Source organism: Camelina sativa, chromosome 7, assembly GCF_000633955.1.
Source record: "Camelina sativa cultivar DH55 chromosome 7, Cs, whole genome shotgun sequence".
Taxonomy (NCBI): Eukaryota; Viridiplantae; Streptophyta; class Magnoliopsida; order Brassicales; family Brassicaceae; genus Camelina; species Camelina sativa.
Genome location: NC_025691.1, coordinates 13,036,399 through 13,054,571, shown reverse-complemented (window position 1 = coordinate 13,054,571; position 18,173 = coordinate 13,036,399). Strand labels below are relative to the sequence as shown.

Here is an 18,173-nt window from a genome sequence, read left to right as displayed (position 1 = left end):
GAGTGGACCGCACAGATTAACAAAGAATACCTGGCAGATGGGATCCTTACAAGGGAAGGGTGGAAAGGGCAAAGGAACCCATAGGTTTTGGACTTGGGATAGAGTTAGACAAGCAGTTACCAGAGCAGGACGTTTTAGGGCATGATATCAGAGGAACTAGCGGGGGAGCGATAGTGCCTTAAAATCCATCTCTATTGGATCATGCAGCACCAGTGCGTGACAACGTCACAGTTCAGTCGCAGGCACCTCTTGGTAGTCTATATGAGGGGATGGATGATGGCTTAGTCTTCGTTGAGCGAGGAAACGAACACATGACCTGTATCTGGAGTAACAAAGCAATTATAAGAGAAAACGATCCTTATCTTTTGAATGATGCTCTTCCTGTGTATGACAATGTCTAAGGAGCGTCAAACAAAGAAAGGAACATGGATCTTAAAACGGAAAATGATGCATTATATGTTGGACATATATTTTCAAACAAAAAGGAGTTGCGTAAGATGTTATCGCTTTATGCGACCCTATCAGCTTTTTACATAAAACGTCATGCGTCCGGTTAAACCTACCAGCAGCTTTTTACATAAAACGTCAAGAGTCCGGTTAAACCTACCAACATTAACCATCTCTATAGTCCGTTCAAAATATTCCTCCCCCAAGAGTAGTTGACAAATGCGTCCAAGTCTTTCAACATCTCTGCTACTTCCTTGGTTGCCCTAACCTTTGAGGAGTCGTATACAAGTATACCCTCAACAACTACAATGAGGGCAAGTCGTAGCCGATGTTGTCCATCCATTCTAGCAGCTTTAGGCAATGGTTTGTCCCGCTTCTACATGAGAATAATGTCCCGAATGGAGTACGATCCTTTTGGTTTAAGCAGAGTGTACCAGTAAGGTTGATCCCCTTTGGCTGGCGTTTCCAAATTTTTCGTCTGTAATTGTGAAGGATAAGGTCTATTGAGACCTGTTAGGAGTCCAAACTCTCAGAGGGAGAACTGGAACGGGTGACCACCAAACCACATTTCGTGAAGTTTTCGGGTTAAAATGGAACGATAGAGAAGATGGTGGACAGGTTTACCATAGAGGGAGCTTTTGCGGACCGGTAGTTCAAAGAGAGGATCAAAGCAAGATGCTTTCAGCCACTCAAACTCCGCAGTACCATCGAAAAATTCAATGATGTCCAATATATACTTTGGCTTTGAGTATGAGTTTATACGACCCCTAGCAGGATATCGGTTAGTAGCAAATAATCTAGGAGGGAGTAAGTACGCCTCAACATCCTGAATGGCTTCCTCCGGAACTGCTTTGCTTTTGCTATTCTCCTCAGGGAATTGATCCATAGAAGGCAAGACAGTCCTAGAGTCAGACCTGCAATGGGGAGGAGTTTGTAATGTTGTCCACAATGAATGCAACAAAAATCCACCACATGTCAACAAGAAGATGGACATCTAACTTTATCGTCCAACGACGGCAAAATAGACCTGTGTCCTCAGCTGACCTGCAATGGGGAGAAGTTAGTTTGCTGCAAACTCAAATATACAAGTTGACCAAATGAAAACAACATTCATTACAACAAAATGTCCACAAGTGAATGAACATATACCTTGGCTTCTAGAAGTTGTCTATCAAACGGACAACATTATCAGCGTCTGTGTCAGCACCTGAACTGCAAAGAGGAGAAGTTGGTATGTTTTTAGTAATGAACCAAACATAAAGACGTAAGTGTGATGGACATGTACCTCGTAAGGATCAACGTTGCCTGCTGGACCTGCTTCGTAATGAGACCTGCAATAAGAAGTTTTTTTGGCTCAACGGATATGATCCACTACATGATAATAACGAGACTGGAAATGGTGGACATATATACCTCAATTGTATGATCTTGTCCTCCAGAAGAACCAGATATCTATAGCATGAGTCTTCATCAGACTTGAAATGGAGAATAGTTGGGATACAATTTGAACTTGAGCAAACGATATGATCCCTAAAAAATGAAAAGGAGGACATAATAATAGACCTAGACTGTTGGAATTGGTTGTCACCGATAGGAGGAACAACATTCCCAGCGCCATCTTCTTTATCAGACTTGTGCAGAAGAATAAATAAGTTCTTCAGGGTCTAGTGCTATTAACAACCCAAAACGAAAGACCAAACCTACAAACATGGTAATTGTGGAAAAACCTGATTTTTTGGATCTGGTCAACTAAAGGATACGACATGCACGATGGACACACTGTGTGGTTAGTAGTGACCTAAAATTGGAAAGGTAGATATGGTGGACCGTTTACAAATTATTGGAAAGCGCTGGTGGAGCAATACAGTGGACAAAAAAAATTGATTGACCCCAACCAAAATGACCATAAGAGATTTGGTCTACCTAGAATGTCGAATGCACCACAAAATAAATGGACAAAAATGGGTTGTTGGGTCATGTCTATCAGATCGATTGTCCAGCCTAGTTCAAATTGTTTAGTGTTAAAAAACCACATAACGCACAACAAAATAAGCGGATTCTAGTTGTTGGACAACCGATTTACCTTTGTCTGAGGCGGCGGTCAGATCTCCCTGACTAAGAACGCCCTCATCTAATTCCAACTTAACACTGAAACAAAGTAAAGTTAGGGTACACTAAAATTAAACAACAACATAACATGAAAAAGGGCAAATTCGTTGAAAATCATACCAAGCGTCAGGTTTATGAACATCAGAACTAGTAGTCGAGGCTTCCCCTATCGCGGTGGCTGGAGGCAACGATGGATGATTGATTACCCCATAGAAGGGTCTGGATGAAGAAATTCATCACTTACAGACTCTAAATCAAACGGTTTCGGAGGAAACAACGACGGCGGATTCCAGAAGATGTAAAGTCTCGACGGTGGCTTTCGATTTTGTGAGAAGAGGAGAGAGCAGGAATAATAAAAATTAGAACATTGGTTCAATGGACCTCTTGGTTATAGTCACTGAACAGCCTGGCTGCATTACTCGATGAAGTAATTAACGCCTCTACCTACTTTATGTCACTTCGTATCAAAATCTCATCTTTTATTAATTTTTTCCACTTAAATTGCTTAAGTATCGCGATCGAAGGGAGAAGGGAAAAAGGGGTTTTTTGAGCCCTTTGTGGCAGACGGAAAAATGGTTTCACGAAAGTGGCATATGAGATAAAGATTGCCACTGTTCATGGCAGAATCGACACATTTCTCTTACAACTATATATAGTGAGATACAAAAAGGTTAGCTAGTATTATCAATTTACATAAATACACTTAATACTGATCTGATACATTCTCTACAGTTTTATGTATCGACAAAAAAAACATTCCACAAGTTGCTTGTTACCCAAGAACGTGGAGAGACAGCTCAAGGACTGCGGCGACAGCTACATTATGTTCCTTTGCATTTTGCAGTCACCAAAGTGTGTGGAAGCGAAACCTAAAAAGAACACGACCAATATTCAGTGGCGGAACAACGGAATCCGGGGCCCAATACGAATTGCGAGAAAATGCATCTTAATTTTCGTAGTAGTGTAAAACTATAGATTAAAAAACAAAACCAGTTTAAACATTTATTGGCAATGCTCTCTACAAAGTTTGAGCTTCTCTGTTCGTATAGTGCAGTTATTAGACTTAGTTAAGTTTGATTATTGGTTTTTTGTTTAATAATTTTTTAGACATCAAGCTTAATTATTCGTTATTTGATTATGGTTAAGTTTCATTATGGTGTGCATTTTGAATATAAGGAACAATTATTAGCTTAATGTAACAAATGAATAAAAAAAATTCCTTAAATCTATTTTTCTCTCTCAATCCTTCCCATTTTTTTGGGAGAATCTAATATGGGAAAATCCCGCTAATTGAACTTCAATTAGTGTAGAATATATTGCAGAAAATTAGTGATGGTGTTTTTGTTATGATTGTCATTTTTTTTAATGTATTGGCTTTAATGTGCACGTGTGAATGATGGTTAGATTGGGGATATGAGCCGAGTGATCATTTTCTCATTTAATAATTTCAAAATACGCAACATTAAACCAGATACAATCTCTCATATATATTCCACATAAACAAATTCAAAAATTGACGTCCCAAATTCGAGAGTAGCATGACATAGGTTCCTCTTTTCTACTTCTACATATATAAAGCATAGTATCGTCATATATTTAGATTAAGCCTAAAATAATAAAACTGTTTTGTGTCCTAACCAAAACAATTAATACAATGAAATAACATAGGGAATTTTGTTAAAAGTACCACATTTCAAAAAGACTTTTTATAATCTACTACATCATTAATTCCTTTTCAAAAATACCACATTCTACTTTTTGTGCAAAGATGAGATGACAATTATACCCTGGACGAAAAGCAAATTTGTTGCTGTCTTTTTATGACACAATGTCATGATTTGATATGCTAGATAATACATTAAATATAAAAGGGCAAAATGTTATATTTCTTTCGTGGCAAGTTATTCTGATTTTGTAAAAGTAAAATACATACACAAAATATGTCTGCAGTAGACAAATTCACCAATAAAGTAATTTTATATAACTTAAACACACCTTGTCTACTATAAAATAATCAGTGGACAAGATTGTGGATTTACTTTGTGAAAAAGTGTTTCTAATTATATTGTGGACATATTTAACAGTGTATACAAAATATATTGCTAGCAAATATATTATTAAAGTCCTCTATTGACAAGTTATGTCTTTATCTAATTTAACAAATTATATCTGTGTATATATACATATATATGTATATATAGTGGACAACTATTCTCATTTATTTTGTGAACAAGTATTATGGACAAGATTCTCATTTAAACTTGTCCACCTATTTAAAAAGTGTTCACATGACATGTTGCTAGTAGACATATACTCAAAAATATTTCTATCTTTGTTTTCATAAATCTTGTGGACAAGTTTCTCATTTTTTTGTGCATAAGTTTTGTGGACAATATAAATTACTCATATACGATGGAATTCGCGACATTAGCCATATTTAAGTTCATAACATTGTTGAAATGTGAAGTGCCAACCTGCATATCAGTATAATTTGTTATTACATGTGAAAAAAAAACATGAAAGTTTAGTTTACAAATCTTTTTAGTCTATACATTGTTTAGTGGACCAAATGAAAATCCATTTAGTCCACTCTCGCAATGGCCAAAAACAAGACTTACGCAAGATTGATGTAAGAATTTGATGATACAAATGCCAAAAATCAGACAATATTTTTGGATATTAAAATGGTGTTGTGCCATTTATTCTTAAATTTGATAACAAAAAAAAACTTTTGAAGAGAGATGGAAGAAAGAAACGTGGAAGATGATAGTAAATAATTAATTATTTTGTATTTTTAACTGCTACTTTATTTTAAATGGGCTGACACATAATGAAAGACACTTGTAATTAATAAGAAAGAGAATTGTTGAAGGAGTTGGTCAAGGTTACTTTTGTCAATTCAAGAAAAGCTTATGGTAGAATAGAAAAGGTTGTATGCAATGTGGTAGAATCGTTGAGAAAGTCAATTGTACATGGTAGTTTTGTTACAAACCTCAATAACATACATATGAAAAAACTTTTTTTCTGTTTTTTTGATATCACATAAGTAGGAACTTGCTTGATTTTAATTAGTAGTCATCCTCATGGGTAATATCTTCCTCTCTGTCTTAGGACGACACATATTCAGATGTGTTTCCCTCTTCATTGTCGGATGCTTCGCCCGATTCAGATTCTAATGTCCAGTTAGCAAAACTATTGTCGTCTTCTTCATCTATCCGCATATGGAACCCATTACTCGGTTCTTCTTCATCTATCCGCATATGGAACCCATAAGTTGGTGGAGGAGTAGCATGAGCTATGGGTGTAGAGGCTATCCTCAAACGCTTCCTTGATACAGATTCGTTGTTACCATCATCACCGATACCCTCATCTTTTTCTTCAGACGCTTCTCTAGATTCATATTTGTAACTCTCTTCATCATCTTCATTGTCAGATGTTTCACAGGATACAGAATCAGATCTCCCGTTAGCTACACTGTCATTGTCTTCTTTAGCGGACGCTTCACATGATTCAAATTCACATATCCTGTTAACGACACTATCATTTTCTTCTTCTTCTCCCTTGCCTAAGGCTTCATCGTATGCATTTTTGCTTCCATCGATTACGTCCGTCAAGATCTTGACACCACATTCAATAATGTCCAAAACTTGGTTTGCGCTTCTGAATTCGAGCACTATCTTTCTGCTCACTTCAGAGGGCTCTATAGATGTCAAGCTAGACTGAAATATCAATAGATGTTTAGTTCGGTACTCAAAGACTTTGGAAAATTAGAAATTCATGTCAGTGGAGTTCATTGAGTTCCCGATGACTTTACAATGACACAATAGCTCTAATTCCATATATTTTACGAATTGATGGTTAGGTGAAATCACGACGAAAACCTTTATTATGTTGAAAGCAGAATCATGAATTGTTATGGAATTTCCTCTGACTCGGTGATCAAAATCTGCAGGTTTTTCTCCTCCGGGTAAAAGAACCCATCTGTAAACAAACGATCCTTTGATGATCGCTTTTATTGCTTGTCCACCCAATTTGGTGCAATTAGTGAATCTAACCACTGCATTTGGAGTGTTCAAGGGATTACTTACTCTCTCCAGTGATTCACAATCTTCTGCGCTTAGCAATTCGAGGGAGCTAGGGAGCTCTGGTAATGACTCGAGTCTTTTGCAGCCTGTTAAAACAAGGAATAATAGATTATGAAGACCTTTGATGCAACTTGTAATCCTTTCAATACTACTATTACTCAGGCTTATACGTGATATACTCGTGGGGAGATCTGTTGAGAATGTCTTGAGATTTTTATTGGAACATAAATCAAGAGTAGTAAGACGGGAGCAATGCAGAAGTGATGATGGGAGTTCTTCTACCCCTGTATCGTAGATCTCAATTTCTATAGTGTTAGTTGGAATATCTGGAAGTGTTCTAAGCCTTAAGCTTTGAAACATCCAGATCCTTTCTAGGGATGCAAGGTTCATGAGAGTTGGAATGACTTCTAGACTTTTGCAGCTAGTTATTCCTAGGTAATCTAGTTTATGAAGATTCACAATTGAGGATGGAATCTCTACCAAAGCAGTGCAACTATTAAGATTCAAGCTCTCCAGATTTGTAGCGTTTGAAAGATCTGGAAGTTCCGTCAAATGATATGACACAACAAGATTCATCATCTTGAGATTTGCAAGCAGCTGAATGTAAAAAGAAGCGCATAGTGATAAAGTTAGTCCATTCCATTTTATATGTTGTTATTGTAGTATTGCCAATATGAAAATATCAATTTTCTTGTTTCCCATTAACATTTGATACACGTAAATAACTAACCTGAGTTCCTTCCCATAGCTTTTCGAGCTGGCTATATGCCATATTGAGTTCGACAAGATTCTCTAGACAAAATTTATTAGGAAGATTCTTTATCGGATATGCCTCCCAATGTAGTAACCTTAAGCGACGTGGAAGCTCCATCTCCTTTGGAATGTGCAGTTGTCTGTTTTCATTACCCATCCCATTGTACACTTTTAGGAATGCAAGATTGCACATTTTTTCAAAAGCTGTCGCACATATCCTTAATTCACTGATCATAGATATGTCAAATGATACACCTAAAATTGATCCATTACCCTAACAAATATCAAAAACTGAGATTGTTAATTACCATGGATTTTGCATAACAACAAAGAGTATAAATACAAAAAAAAAAGGTTTTGGAAATAGAATACTTACTTTTGCCATTTCTAGAACATAACAAATGTCATTGGCATTGACTAAAATCTGACGTTTGGAACGTTCTTGTTTGGAAATGACTTGTCTAGCCATTACTTGTAGCAAATGGTGCATTACCACTATATTACTTTCGCGTTGTATGAGATATCTTTTTGCTAGGATTTTTAACCCAAGACTAACATCCAAGTTAGTTTTTGCCAGCATTGTTATCACATGATCAACATGTGCATAATTCAAGAAGACTGCAATGTGGAGAAATAGAACTTGGTCTTTCTCATGTAAACTTTCATAACCCACTTTTAATACACTCTCAATTCTTCCATCAAGACAGTTTTTCAACCTTGGTAGTTCATCTATCCAATCAGCCTTACTTTTTTCTCGCAATGAAGACCCCAAAACATGTAGACCCAATGGAAGATTACCACAATTTTTAACAACTTCATTGGTAAGCTTCATAAATTCATCTGATGGAGACGTTTGCTTAAAAGAAGACAGACAAAAGATGGATATAGCTTCACTTTCTGATGGAAAACTCACTTGGTATATATCATTGATACCATGTTGTTGCAAAATCTCTTTGTTTTCAGTGGTCACGATGACCCTACTTCCAGGACCAAACCACTCGATATTAGCCAAAGCTTCTAGTTGAACTAGACTCCCCACATCATCAAGAATGATAAGAATCTTCTTGTCGTGTAGCCTTTCTTGTATCACACTTAAATGGCATATCGTAATACCATTTAGGTTTAAAACCTTAGAAAGAAGCTGTTCTTGTAAGTGCAACTTTAAACCAATGTCATCAACTCCAATCTTTCAGTTTTCCTTAAAGTTGTCCATAAAACAAGTAAGTTGAAACCTGTTAAAGAATTGATTGTGTAAAGCTCTGGCAATTGTACTCTTACCAATGCCTGCAGGACCAGATATTCCAACAATCCTAACTCCAACATAACTAAAATTTAGCAAAGACTCCATTTTCGTCAGATGACTATCTAGTCCAACCATTCCATCAAAATCTCTAGATGGTGTGAAGTGCAGTCTATCTGAAACATCTTTTGCAATCTTTGAAATCATTTTAGCTTCGTTATCCCTAAACAAAAATTTTAAAAAAAAAAATAAAAGAAAAAATTCATGAAGAACATTGCAAAAGACATTTGACAAAAATAAACAATTAAATACTACACTCCGAAACTGATTTGGCCAAAATAAACAATTATACACTCTCCAAAGTGGAAACGATAACGAACATATCATTATGATTAAATACCACGAAGGACGAAACATAGTAGGGAACCAAAAGATCTACTACTTTAATTCTTGTTTTAAAAATCCCTAATAACCACAACCAATATAGCGAGAACTTGTCCATCTCTAATTTTTTATATATGTTTCTCTTATGGATCAGTGCTGTCTTTGAGAACCTTAAGTGAGGAAATGGTCAAACAATGATATTTCATTTCAAAACATATGTCAGTTGGGAAACCATTGCTAATTGGCAGACTAAAGATATAAAATAATCGTCAATGTACTAATATTCGCGTAAAGAATAGAACTCGCCCTTCAGACAGCATAAATAAGTCTTTGTTGACCCTTAACTTGTCTTTTGGACATTTATATAGTCACCCTCACCACCTATACGGCAAAACCCAACTACAACTAGTAGTATGTAACTCATTAAGTACTCATTGACTTTGTGCTAATATATGAACTCATTTTGTTAACTTTACTTTTCAAAACAATCCAACTGTCATTAGCTTATTCATTTGTGTCGTCAATAAACATGAACGGTTGAACCACGACTAGTTTTCTCTAATTTAAATATTTCTTAGTAAAAACAATTTACATATCTAACATCTAAGTTATCAAAAAAAAATTCATAATAATAAACTAGACGAAAATCAAGCCTAGGCAAAACACCAAATTATTTACGCCTTGATGATTAAAAAAAAACTTTAAAAAAAATATATAACGATGATCTAACTCAATTTTTCACAACTCATGTATATCATCCCTCAGAAAATCATAAATCACCATTATAGTCATCATAAAGAAAATAAACACGAACCAGTTGTGTTCTCCGGCTATGTTGCCCACATAGGTCAAAGCTTCGCTCCATTTTTTTCCATGCTCCTTCGTTTTTCGAGCACAAGTTTTCTCGAAAGCAATCCCAAAATCTCTGGTTTGTTTCCGCACATCATAAGGATCAACTCCATAGAAGACAATCATCACTATTCGACCTACCTCGTCTTTGCACTTCAAAATTTCCAATAGCTCATCCAAACACCACCTCGAAGAAGCATATTTCTGCGAGAGCACTACGATCGAGATCCTCGGTTCTCGAATTGCTTGTGTGAGAGCAGAGGGGATGGTATGGCTTCTTTCGATCCCATTGTCGTCGAACATCGTGATACCATTGTGGTCAAACTGATTGCATAAATGGCTGAGAAAAGTTTTACGGACGTCTGGTCCATGGAAGCTCGTAAAGACATTGTAACTCCAAGTGCGAAGAGAAGAAGAAAAACAAGAAATAGCCATAAGAGAGGATTCCAGTGTTTGAAATTCACAGATTTAGATAGATGTGTTATGGAGTACAAAATGACAAACCGGTGCAAAGTAAACGAAAGGGAAAAACGAGTGAATTCATTAAACAAACATATGTAAGAGAAGAAGAAAAGGAAAGTCAATGATTCCCCACAATGTGTTTCCGGAAGTGCGCAAAAACAAAGACTTGAAAATGAGTGAAGAAAGTCTTAAAAGACTTGAAAATGAAAAGAAACTTATCTACTTAATTACTTGGTAGATTTTTTTTTTTTAATGGTCTTTGCATCATTATTAGAAATACTTGATATAATCTTACTATAATGGACAAGTTTCTTTTACATTGGCTATAAAGAATATTAATTAAAAAGCTCCAGCGTACATGGGTCCTAATATAGTTTTGTGAAATTGAATTTAATAGGATTTAATCATAAATTAGATTAAAAAAGTTAAGTTTTTAGAAATATATGTTTGAAACTTTAGTTTTCAAGTACATTGTCATTGTGTTTGAAACTTTAGTTTTTAAACTCCTCTAAGTTATTAGTAAATGTGATGATAAAAATAGCACAAAATATGTTTTGTTTCCAAATCTAAAATTCTAAAAATAGCACCATATTTCAAAATTAATATTTTAAAATTAAGTCCTAAAATCCTAAACTCTAGATAATAATCCTAAACCCAGCAAAATTCCTTTGAATCTCATCAAATCACAAAACAAAATATTTAACAATTCCACCAAATATCATAAAAACTTTCATTAAGCCCTGAATGGTATTCAAAACATGATTTTGGATTTTGTTTAAAATCACATTTTATTCAACTTATAATTTTAAAATCTCTTTCTAAATCTCGTGTTATTGAAAATAGATTTTTATAAAACCAATCAAAATCTCTTGTTATTCAAACAACAATTTTTTCAAATCATATGAAATCAATTGCTATTGAAAACATAACTTTATCTTTCTTTAAAACCTCATAACAATAATTTTGGGAGATTTTGAGAGATTTTGGGTACATTTTTACATTAGAAATCCAACTTATAAAATCACAACTCTATGAATGATATTTGAGATATTTGTTTTATATATAAAAAAAACACTCACGAGATGTAAAAAAAAAAAACTTTTCGAAAGAGAGAAAAATCTGGAAATGAACATTGAATTGAATTAATTACATGTTCTTTTCATTCCTCTTTCTGTCTTTCCTGGAAAGTATCACTGAAATTTTTTTTTCACCTTTTCTTTTTTCTCCTCTGACTTTTTTCTCTTTCTTCTCCCAAGGAACCTTAGTTTTCAGTTTTTTAGATTCTGTTGTTTTTTGTTATATAAATAAAAAGTCTCGATTTTCTAATCTAGATGCAAGAGATTGGTAATAGAGGAGATGAACTATAAGGGAAATTAAATCTTTTTTTCTAAAGTCTTTTAAAATCACCCAGCAAAATTCCTTTGAATCTCATCAAATCACAAAACAAAATATTTAACAAATCCACCAAATATCATAAAAACTTTCATTAAGCCCTGAATGGTATTCAAAACATGATTTTGGATTTTGTTTAAAATCACATTTTATTCAACTTATAATTTTAAAATCTCTTTCTAAATCTCGTGTTATTGAAAAAGATTTTTATAAAATCAATCAAAATCACTTAAAATCTCTTGTTATTCAAACAACAATTTTTTAAAATCATATGAAATCAATTGCTATTGAAAACATAACTTTATCTTTCTTTAAAACCTCATAAAATAATTTTGGGAGATTTTGAGAGATTTTGGGTACATTTTTACACTAGAAATCCAACTTACAAAATCACAACTCTATCATTTGAGATATTTGTTTTATATATTAAAAAAACACTCACGAGATGTAAAAAAAAAACTTTTCGAAAGAGAGAAAAATCTGAAAAGGAACATTGAATTGAATTAATTACATGTTCTTTTCATTCCTCTTTCTCTCTTTCCTGGAAAGTATCACTGAAATTTTTTTTTCACCTTTTCCTTTTTCTCCTCTGACTTTTTTCTCTTTCTTCTCCCAAGGAACCTTAGTTTTCAGTTTTTTAGATTCTGTTGTTTGTTGTTTTATAAATAAAAAGTCTCGATTTTCCAATCTAGATGCAAGGGATTGGTAACAGAGGAGATGAACTATAAGGGAAATTAAATCTTTTTTTCTAAAGTCTTTTAAAATCACCCAGCAAAATTCCTTTGAATCTCATCAAATCACAAAACAAAATATTTAACAATTCCACCAAATATCATTAAAACTTTCATTAAGCCCTGAATGGTATTCAAAACATGATTTTGGATTTTGTTTAAAATCACATTTTATTCAACTTATAGTTTAAAATCTCTTTCTAAATCTCGTGTTATTGAAATAGATTTTTATAAAATCAATCAAAATCACTTAAAATCTCTTGTTATTCAAACAACAATTTTTTAAAATCATATGAAATCAATTGCTATTGAAAACATAACTTTATCATTCTTTAAAACCTCATAAAAATAATTTTGGGAGATTTTGAGAGATTTTGGGTATATTTTTACACTAGAAATCCAACTTATAAAATCACAACTCTATTATTTGAGATATTTGTTTTATATATTAAAAAAACACTCACGAGATGTAAAAAAAAAACTTTTCGAAAGAGAGAAAAATCTGAAAAGGAACATTGAATTGAATTAATTACATGTTCTTTTCATTCATCTTTCTCTCTTTCCTGGAAAATATCACTGAAATTTTTTTTTCACCTTTTCCTTTTTCTCCTCTGACTTTTTTCTCTTTCTTCTCCCAAGGAACCTTAGTTTTCAGTTTTTTAGATTCTGTTGTTTGTTGTTTTATAAATAAAAAGTCTCAATTTTCCAATCGAGATGCAAGAGATTGGTAACAGAGGAGATGAACTATAAGGGAAATTAAATCTTTTTTTCTAAAGTCTTTTAAAATCACCCAGCAAAATTCCTTTGAATCTCATCAAATCACAAAACAAAATATTTAACAATTCCACCAAATATCATCAAAACTTTCATTAAGCCCTGAATGGTATTCAAAACATGATTTTGGATTTTGTTTAAAATCACATTTTATTCAACTTATAATTTTAAAATCTCTTTCTAAATCTCGTGTTATTGAAAATAGATTTTTATAAAACCAATCAATTGTAGCTTTACGTCGCCCATTGACATCTTAGCGACCCCATTATAGCCCATCAGCTTTCGAGTTTCGGGTTTCAGTTGGTCTGGTGTGACGCCCATTTTTTCTAATGTTTGCCAGCATAGTACGTTGACGGTGCTCCCGGTGTCGATCAGGACTCGTTCGACGTCGAAGTCGCCCATTGTGACTTCGATAACCAAAGGGTCCGAATGGGATGTTGGATTCCTTTGGCGTCCTCCGAAGTGAATGATATCGGGTCCGAACAGAGTGAAGGTTCGCTCAGAGCTTTTCGAAGGGTGCAAACTTGTCGTGCCCTCTTCTTCAATGCGCGGACGGAGTCTACGCAGTCCTCCGGTGGGCCAAGTATCATGGTTATTCGTCCTCGGGGAGGGGAATTGGCCCGCTCCGGGTTTTGCCCCCTCTGCCGCTTGGGAGGGCCAGGCAGTTTGTCTGCTTGGGGCGCCTCTTCTTGGTGGTTCACGAATGCTTGGTTGGTCGGCTGTTGGACTGCGTTAGGTGGTGCGTTGTAGCCTCGTCCGCCACCTGCACCGCGGCCTCCATTAGATCGTCCGCCACGCCATCCCCCACGGCGACCTCTGCCTCCGCGAAAGCTTTTTGGTTGAAAGACAGCTTCGACTTCGCCAGAGAGATACTTCCCGTACAAATAATTCTTCAGGTGGACGCACTCATGTGTGGAGTGACCGGGGGTCATGTGAAAGTCGCAGTAGAGTTCCTTCGGGTCAGACGGCTGCTTGTCTTGTTCGTCCGCCTCGGAGACTGCGTGGATGACGCCTTTTTTTCGATCCTGAGGTTCGTGGTGCTTGTGGGGTTCGTGATGTTCGACCCAGTTTTTAGCCTTGGGGGGATGCGATGATTGTTCGTCGTTAGTTTTCGCGGCTATTTGAGCCTCTTCTTCCTCATCGAGCGCGAATCTGGAAGCTCGATGCAGTGCGTCGTCAAGGTCCTTGGGTTCCCGGATGTTGAGGTCCTTTCGTAATGGTGATCCAGGGATCAGGCCCTTAATGAAGGCTGCCATTGCAGCGTCCTCCGGGACGTTGACCTTTGTTAGCTTCTCCTTGAATCTGTTCAAGAAACTAGCAATGGGCTCTCCTCGTTCCTGGGCCATCTCCCAGAGATCCGAACTTGTCACGCCTCGTTCGATGAGGATTCGGTAATTCTTGAGGAAAGCTTTGGACAACTGGTCGAAGTTGTCGATTGAGTTCGGCTCGAGCCTTGTGAACCATACCAAGGCAGGGCCGGAAAGGCTATCGACGAATAGCTGACAGCAACCGGCGTCCCTCTGTTCGTCGGTGAATCGTGCTTTGGACATGGTCGCCATGAAGGACGTCATGAACTGGACCGGATCTTTGTCTCCCTGGTAGATTGGAAGCTTCAGCTTGACATTTGGTACGGCAGCCCGCGTTATCCGTTGAGTGAAGGGTGACTGCCGAGTCACCTCGACAATTCTATCAATCTTTGGAGCCGTGCTGATAGCCCGATGGAGGAGTGTGTTCATGCCGCTAATCTGCGACTTGATTTCTTCAAGTTCGAAGCAAGGTCTGGGGTTCATGAGGCGGGCGACCGGGGCAGCCGAGCTCTCGTGTATCCGTGAATTCGGATTCGTCGGTCGAATACTCGACGTGGTGTGAGGGGGAGGATTCCTCCGCTCGAATTGTGCGTCCGAAAAGTCGAGACGACGAGTGAGACCGCCCAAGTTTGGCGATTGTCCGGCAGAGACTTGCGATGGGGTTGTCTGGGTTACTACGGCGTCGACCCTGCGATTGGTATCGGAGATCATCTGGTAAATCTCTTTCGTCATGGAGCCGAACAAGATCTTGAAGTCCTCCATGGAGATGACCTGCGGGTTCTGGACCGCCGGCGTGGCATGAACAGGGAGGTTCCCGTTCTGTACGCCGAGCTGCTGCTCCGTGACGCGCGCATCCTCCTCGTTGCGGGTTTGTTCATCGGTGAACTCTGTGTCGAGGTTGACTAGCTCCTCTTGAGTTCGCCCCGCTTCCTGGCTAGTCTCCCCTTCGGATCTGATCCCGACTGGGAGTTCGGCGGAGGTTTCGGCTGGGTTTGTCGTTGCGTTGACGCGGTGACGAGAGTACACGGCGATGGCCGGCCTGGTCGAAACGCCACTTTGTGTTGCGATGCTATCCTGAGTGGATGCGACGCCTGTGAGATCGGGCATGCTGGAGGTTGTGCGGTTTGCTTCGGGGATGTCGTTGATGATGGAAGACATTATTGTAGGGCTTTTTTAGGGAGACGTTCTTAGAGAGTAAGTTTTCTAGAGACGATTTGCGTCCCCACAGACGGCGCCAATTGTAGAAACTAGGTTTCCACAATGAATTTGTTTAAGGAGGGAAACAAATTCAATAGAGTTATCTCTCTAGAAAACAGATCTAAGCCTTCGAATTAAAAGTAAAGAAGTAGAACTCAAAAGAATTAGGGTTTATTGCTAAGAACAAGAGGAGAACTCGATTATTGTATTCGATTCTGGATGCCTTACAATGGAGAAGTCTCTCCTTCTTTATACATGTTCTAAGATTACACAATATATTAACTTTCCTTATCGGACGAAGTGAGATATGGAAAACTGCCTTATTGCTTCAGTCAGCCGCCGTGCCGAAGTGGAAGTCAGCTCCTTCTTCTTCAAGGCTACACTTTGGCCGAACTGACTTCTTGTTGACCTAATCAAGCCCTTAACCGGTTTCCCGGTTAACTAATCAATTAGTATTTCTGGTTTAGCTCGGTATGTCGGGGGTGCTGAATCCCGCACCAACAGTATATATCATACCTACCATGGTCCCTCAAAATCCGTTTGTCTTCAGTGATTACTATGACTCGACTTCCTGGACCAAACCACTTAATATTAGCCAAAGCCTCTAGCTGACCTACACTCTTCACGTTCTCGAAGTGTAGCTGTTGTTCTATCGCTCTTTCAATCTTGATATCATTGTTGTTGATAAGCTTAGAAAAAAGCTCATTTTGTAAGTCATTCAGATAACGACGATCATCATACTTAGAGTATTCCTTAAGGATTTCCATAAAACAAGTAAGTTAAACCTGTTAGAGAGACGACTATATAAAGCTCTAGCAATGGTACTTTTACCAATGCCTGCAGGACCAGAGATTCCAACAATCTTAGCTCCAACATTGTCTAAATCTAGCAACAAGTCAATCTCCCTCAAATGAGTTTTTAGTCCAACCATTCCATCAAAATCACTAGACGGTGTATGGTTTAGTATGCGTGAAACATTACTTGCAATCTGATCGATCATGTTCGCTTCATTGTCCCTAACAAGAGAAAGCCAAAAAGGAAATATTCCCATTAAAGATAATATTCCTCTGTGTTCCTAATATAAAGTTTTATGACATTTCTTTTATGTCTAAAATATTCATTCAACAAAAAACATTCACTATTCTATTAACCGTAAGGTTCATAATTCATCATAAACAAACAATTAAGAACAAACCAGTTTTGGAAGTGTTCTCCGGCTATGTTACCCACATAGGTCAAAGCTTCGCTCCATATATGCCTCTTCTCCTCTGTGTTACGATCACAAGTTTCACTGAAAGCAATCCCAAAATCTCCGGTGAGGGTTTGGCCTCTCTGGATCCCTTGATTATCGTCGAACATCGTGATCCCATTGGAATTAAACTGTTTGCGTAAATGACTGAGAAATGTTTTGCGGACATCTGGCCCGTGGAAGCTCGTGAATACGGTGTGTCCTTGGGTGCGATGTGAAGAAGAAGCCATGAGAAGAGAGGATCTTGATTCGGGAGTGGTTTCAAATCACAGAGATTCATAAAAATGTGTTTGGATAAGCCTTTGTTGGCTGTATATATATCTTTGTGGTTGTGGTGTGGAATGCCTTCGTCTTGGAGAATAATAATATAAGGTTCAAAAATACAATAGAAAGGCTTTGTTTACGTAACTGACAATATAACTTCGCCACATCAGCCATACATATTATTTTTAGTAGACATAAATTATGTTCGTCTATGCTAGGCTGCTAGCCTTTAGTATTTTATCGACGTCGTTGGACGTGTATTAACATATATGTTTCTGCCTGGCGCCTGTGTTAATATTGATTCTATATATGGTTACCAAACCCAAGATTTATTTTGTGTTATCTTTCACACAAAAAATAATTCTCATAGTTCTCATTTTATACTAAGGGCATCCACATTAGTAAACTTTGCAAGGGTGTCTTAAATATATTTTAGTATTAAATTTCATATTAGTATCTCTGTTAAGATTGTATTATTTTTTGCCTCTCCATTGGTGACCTCAAAATATGAGGTCTTAAGAATTAAAAATTAATTTATATAGAAGATGTGTTTTTTTGTTGTATAATTTTGTAACTGACTAGGATTTACCCCGTGGTACACCACAAGTCTATCCATTTTCATAAATCATTTAAATAGGTTAGTATACTAAGATAATCAGGTTTTTTTGTTAGTTAATATAAATATTACAATATTATATATATGTTGTTGTATTTGCAAAATTTATCCCATAGTAAATTTCTTTGTTTTGTAATATCAATATTACACTGTTATATATAATTTGGTGTTTTTACAATAATTAACAGTACTTGTTAATAAAATTATATAGGTTGACTTTGAAAGAACAATAAATATGTGTACTTTCAAAAATACAATGAACTATGATTAAAATCAAATTTACTAAAATAACTATATGAATAAATTACATCAGT

The 18,173-nt window shown here is 36.6% G+C and overlaps 1 protein-coding gene and 1 pseudogene across 3 annotated transcripts; both read right to left on the bottom strand.

The window, feature by feature from the left end:
* Positions 5,391-11,916, bottom strand: LOC104701063 (annotated as a pseudogene).
* LOC104701062 (disease resistance protein ADR2-like) lies at positions 15,877-17,323 on the bottom strand. Of its 3 annotated transcripts, none has more exons than XM_010416696.1 (3): positions 16,926-17,323; positions 16,516-16,746; positions 15,877-16,419 (listed from the first exon to the last, which is right to left on the bottom strand). In XM_010416696.1, exons 1-3 carry the CDS (start codon positions 17,207-17,209, stop codon positions 16,380-16,382), a joined length of 555 nt encoding a protein of 184 aa, XP_010414998.1. In that variant the 5' UTR covers positions 17,210-17,323; the 3' UTR covers positions 15,877-16,379. The 3 variants fall into 3 exon arrangements, with proteins under 3 accessions (XP_010414998.1, XP_010414999.1, XP_010414997.1); XM_010416697.1 differs by having other exon boundaries at positions 15,877-16,615; positions 16,712-16,746; XM_010416695.2 differs by having other exon boundaries at positions 15,877-16,746; positions 16,926-17,322.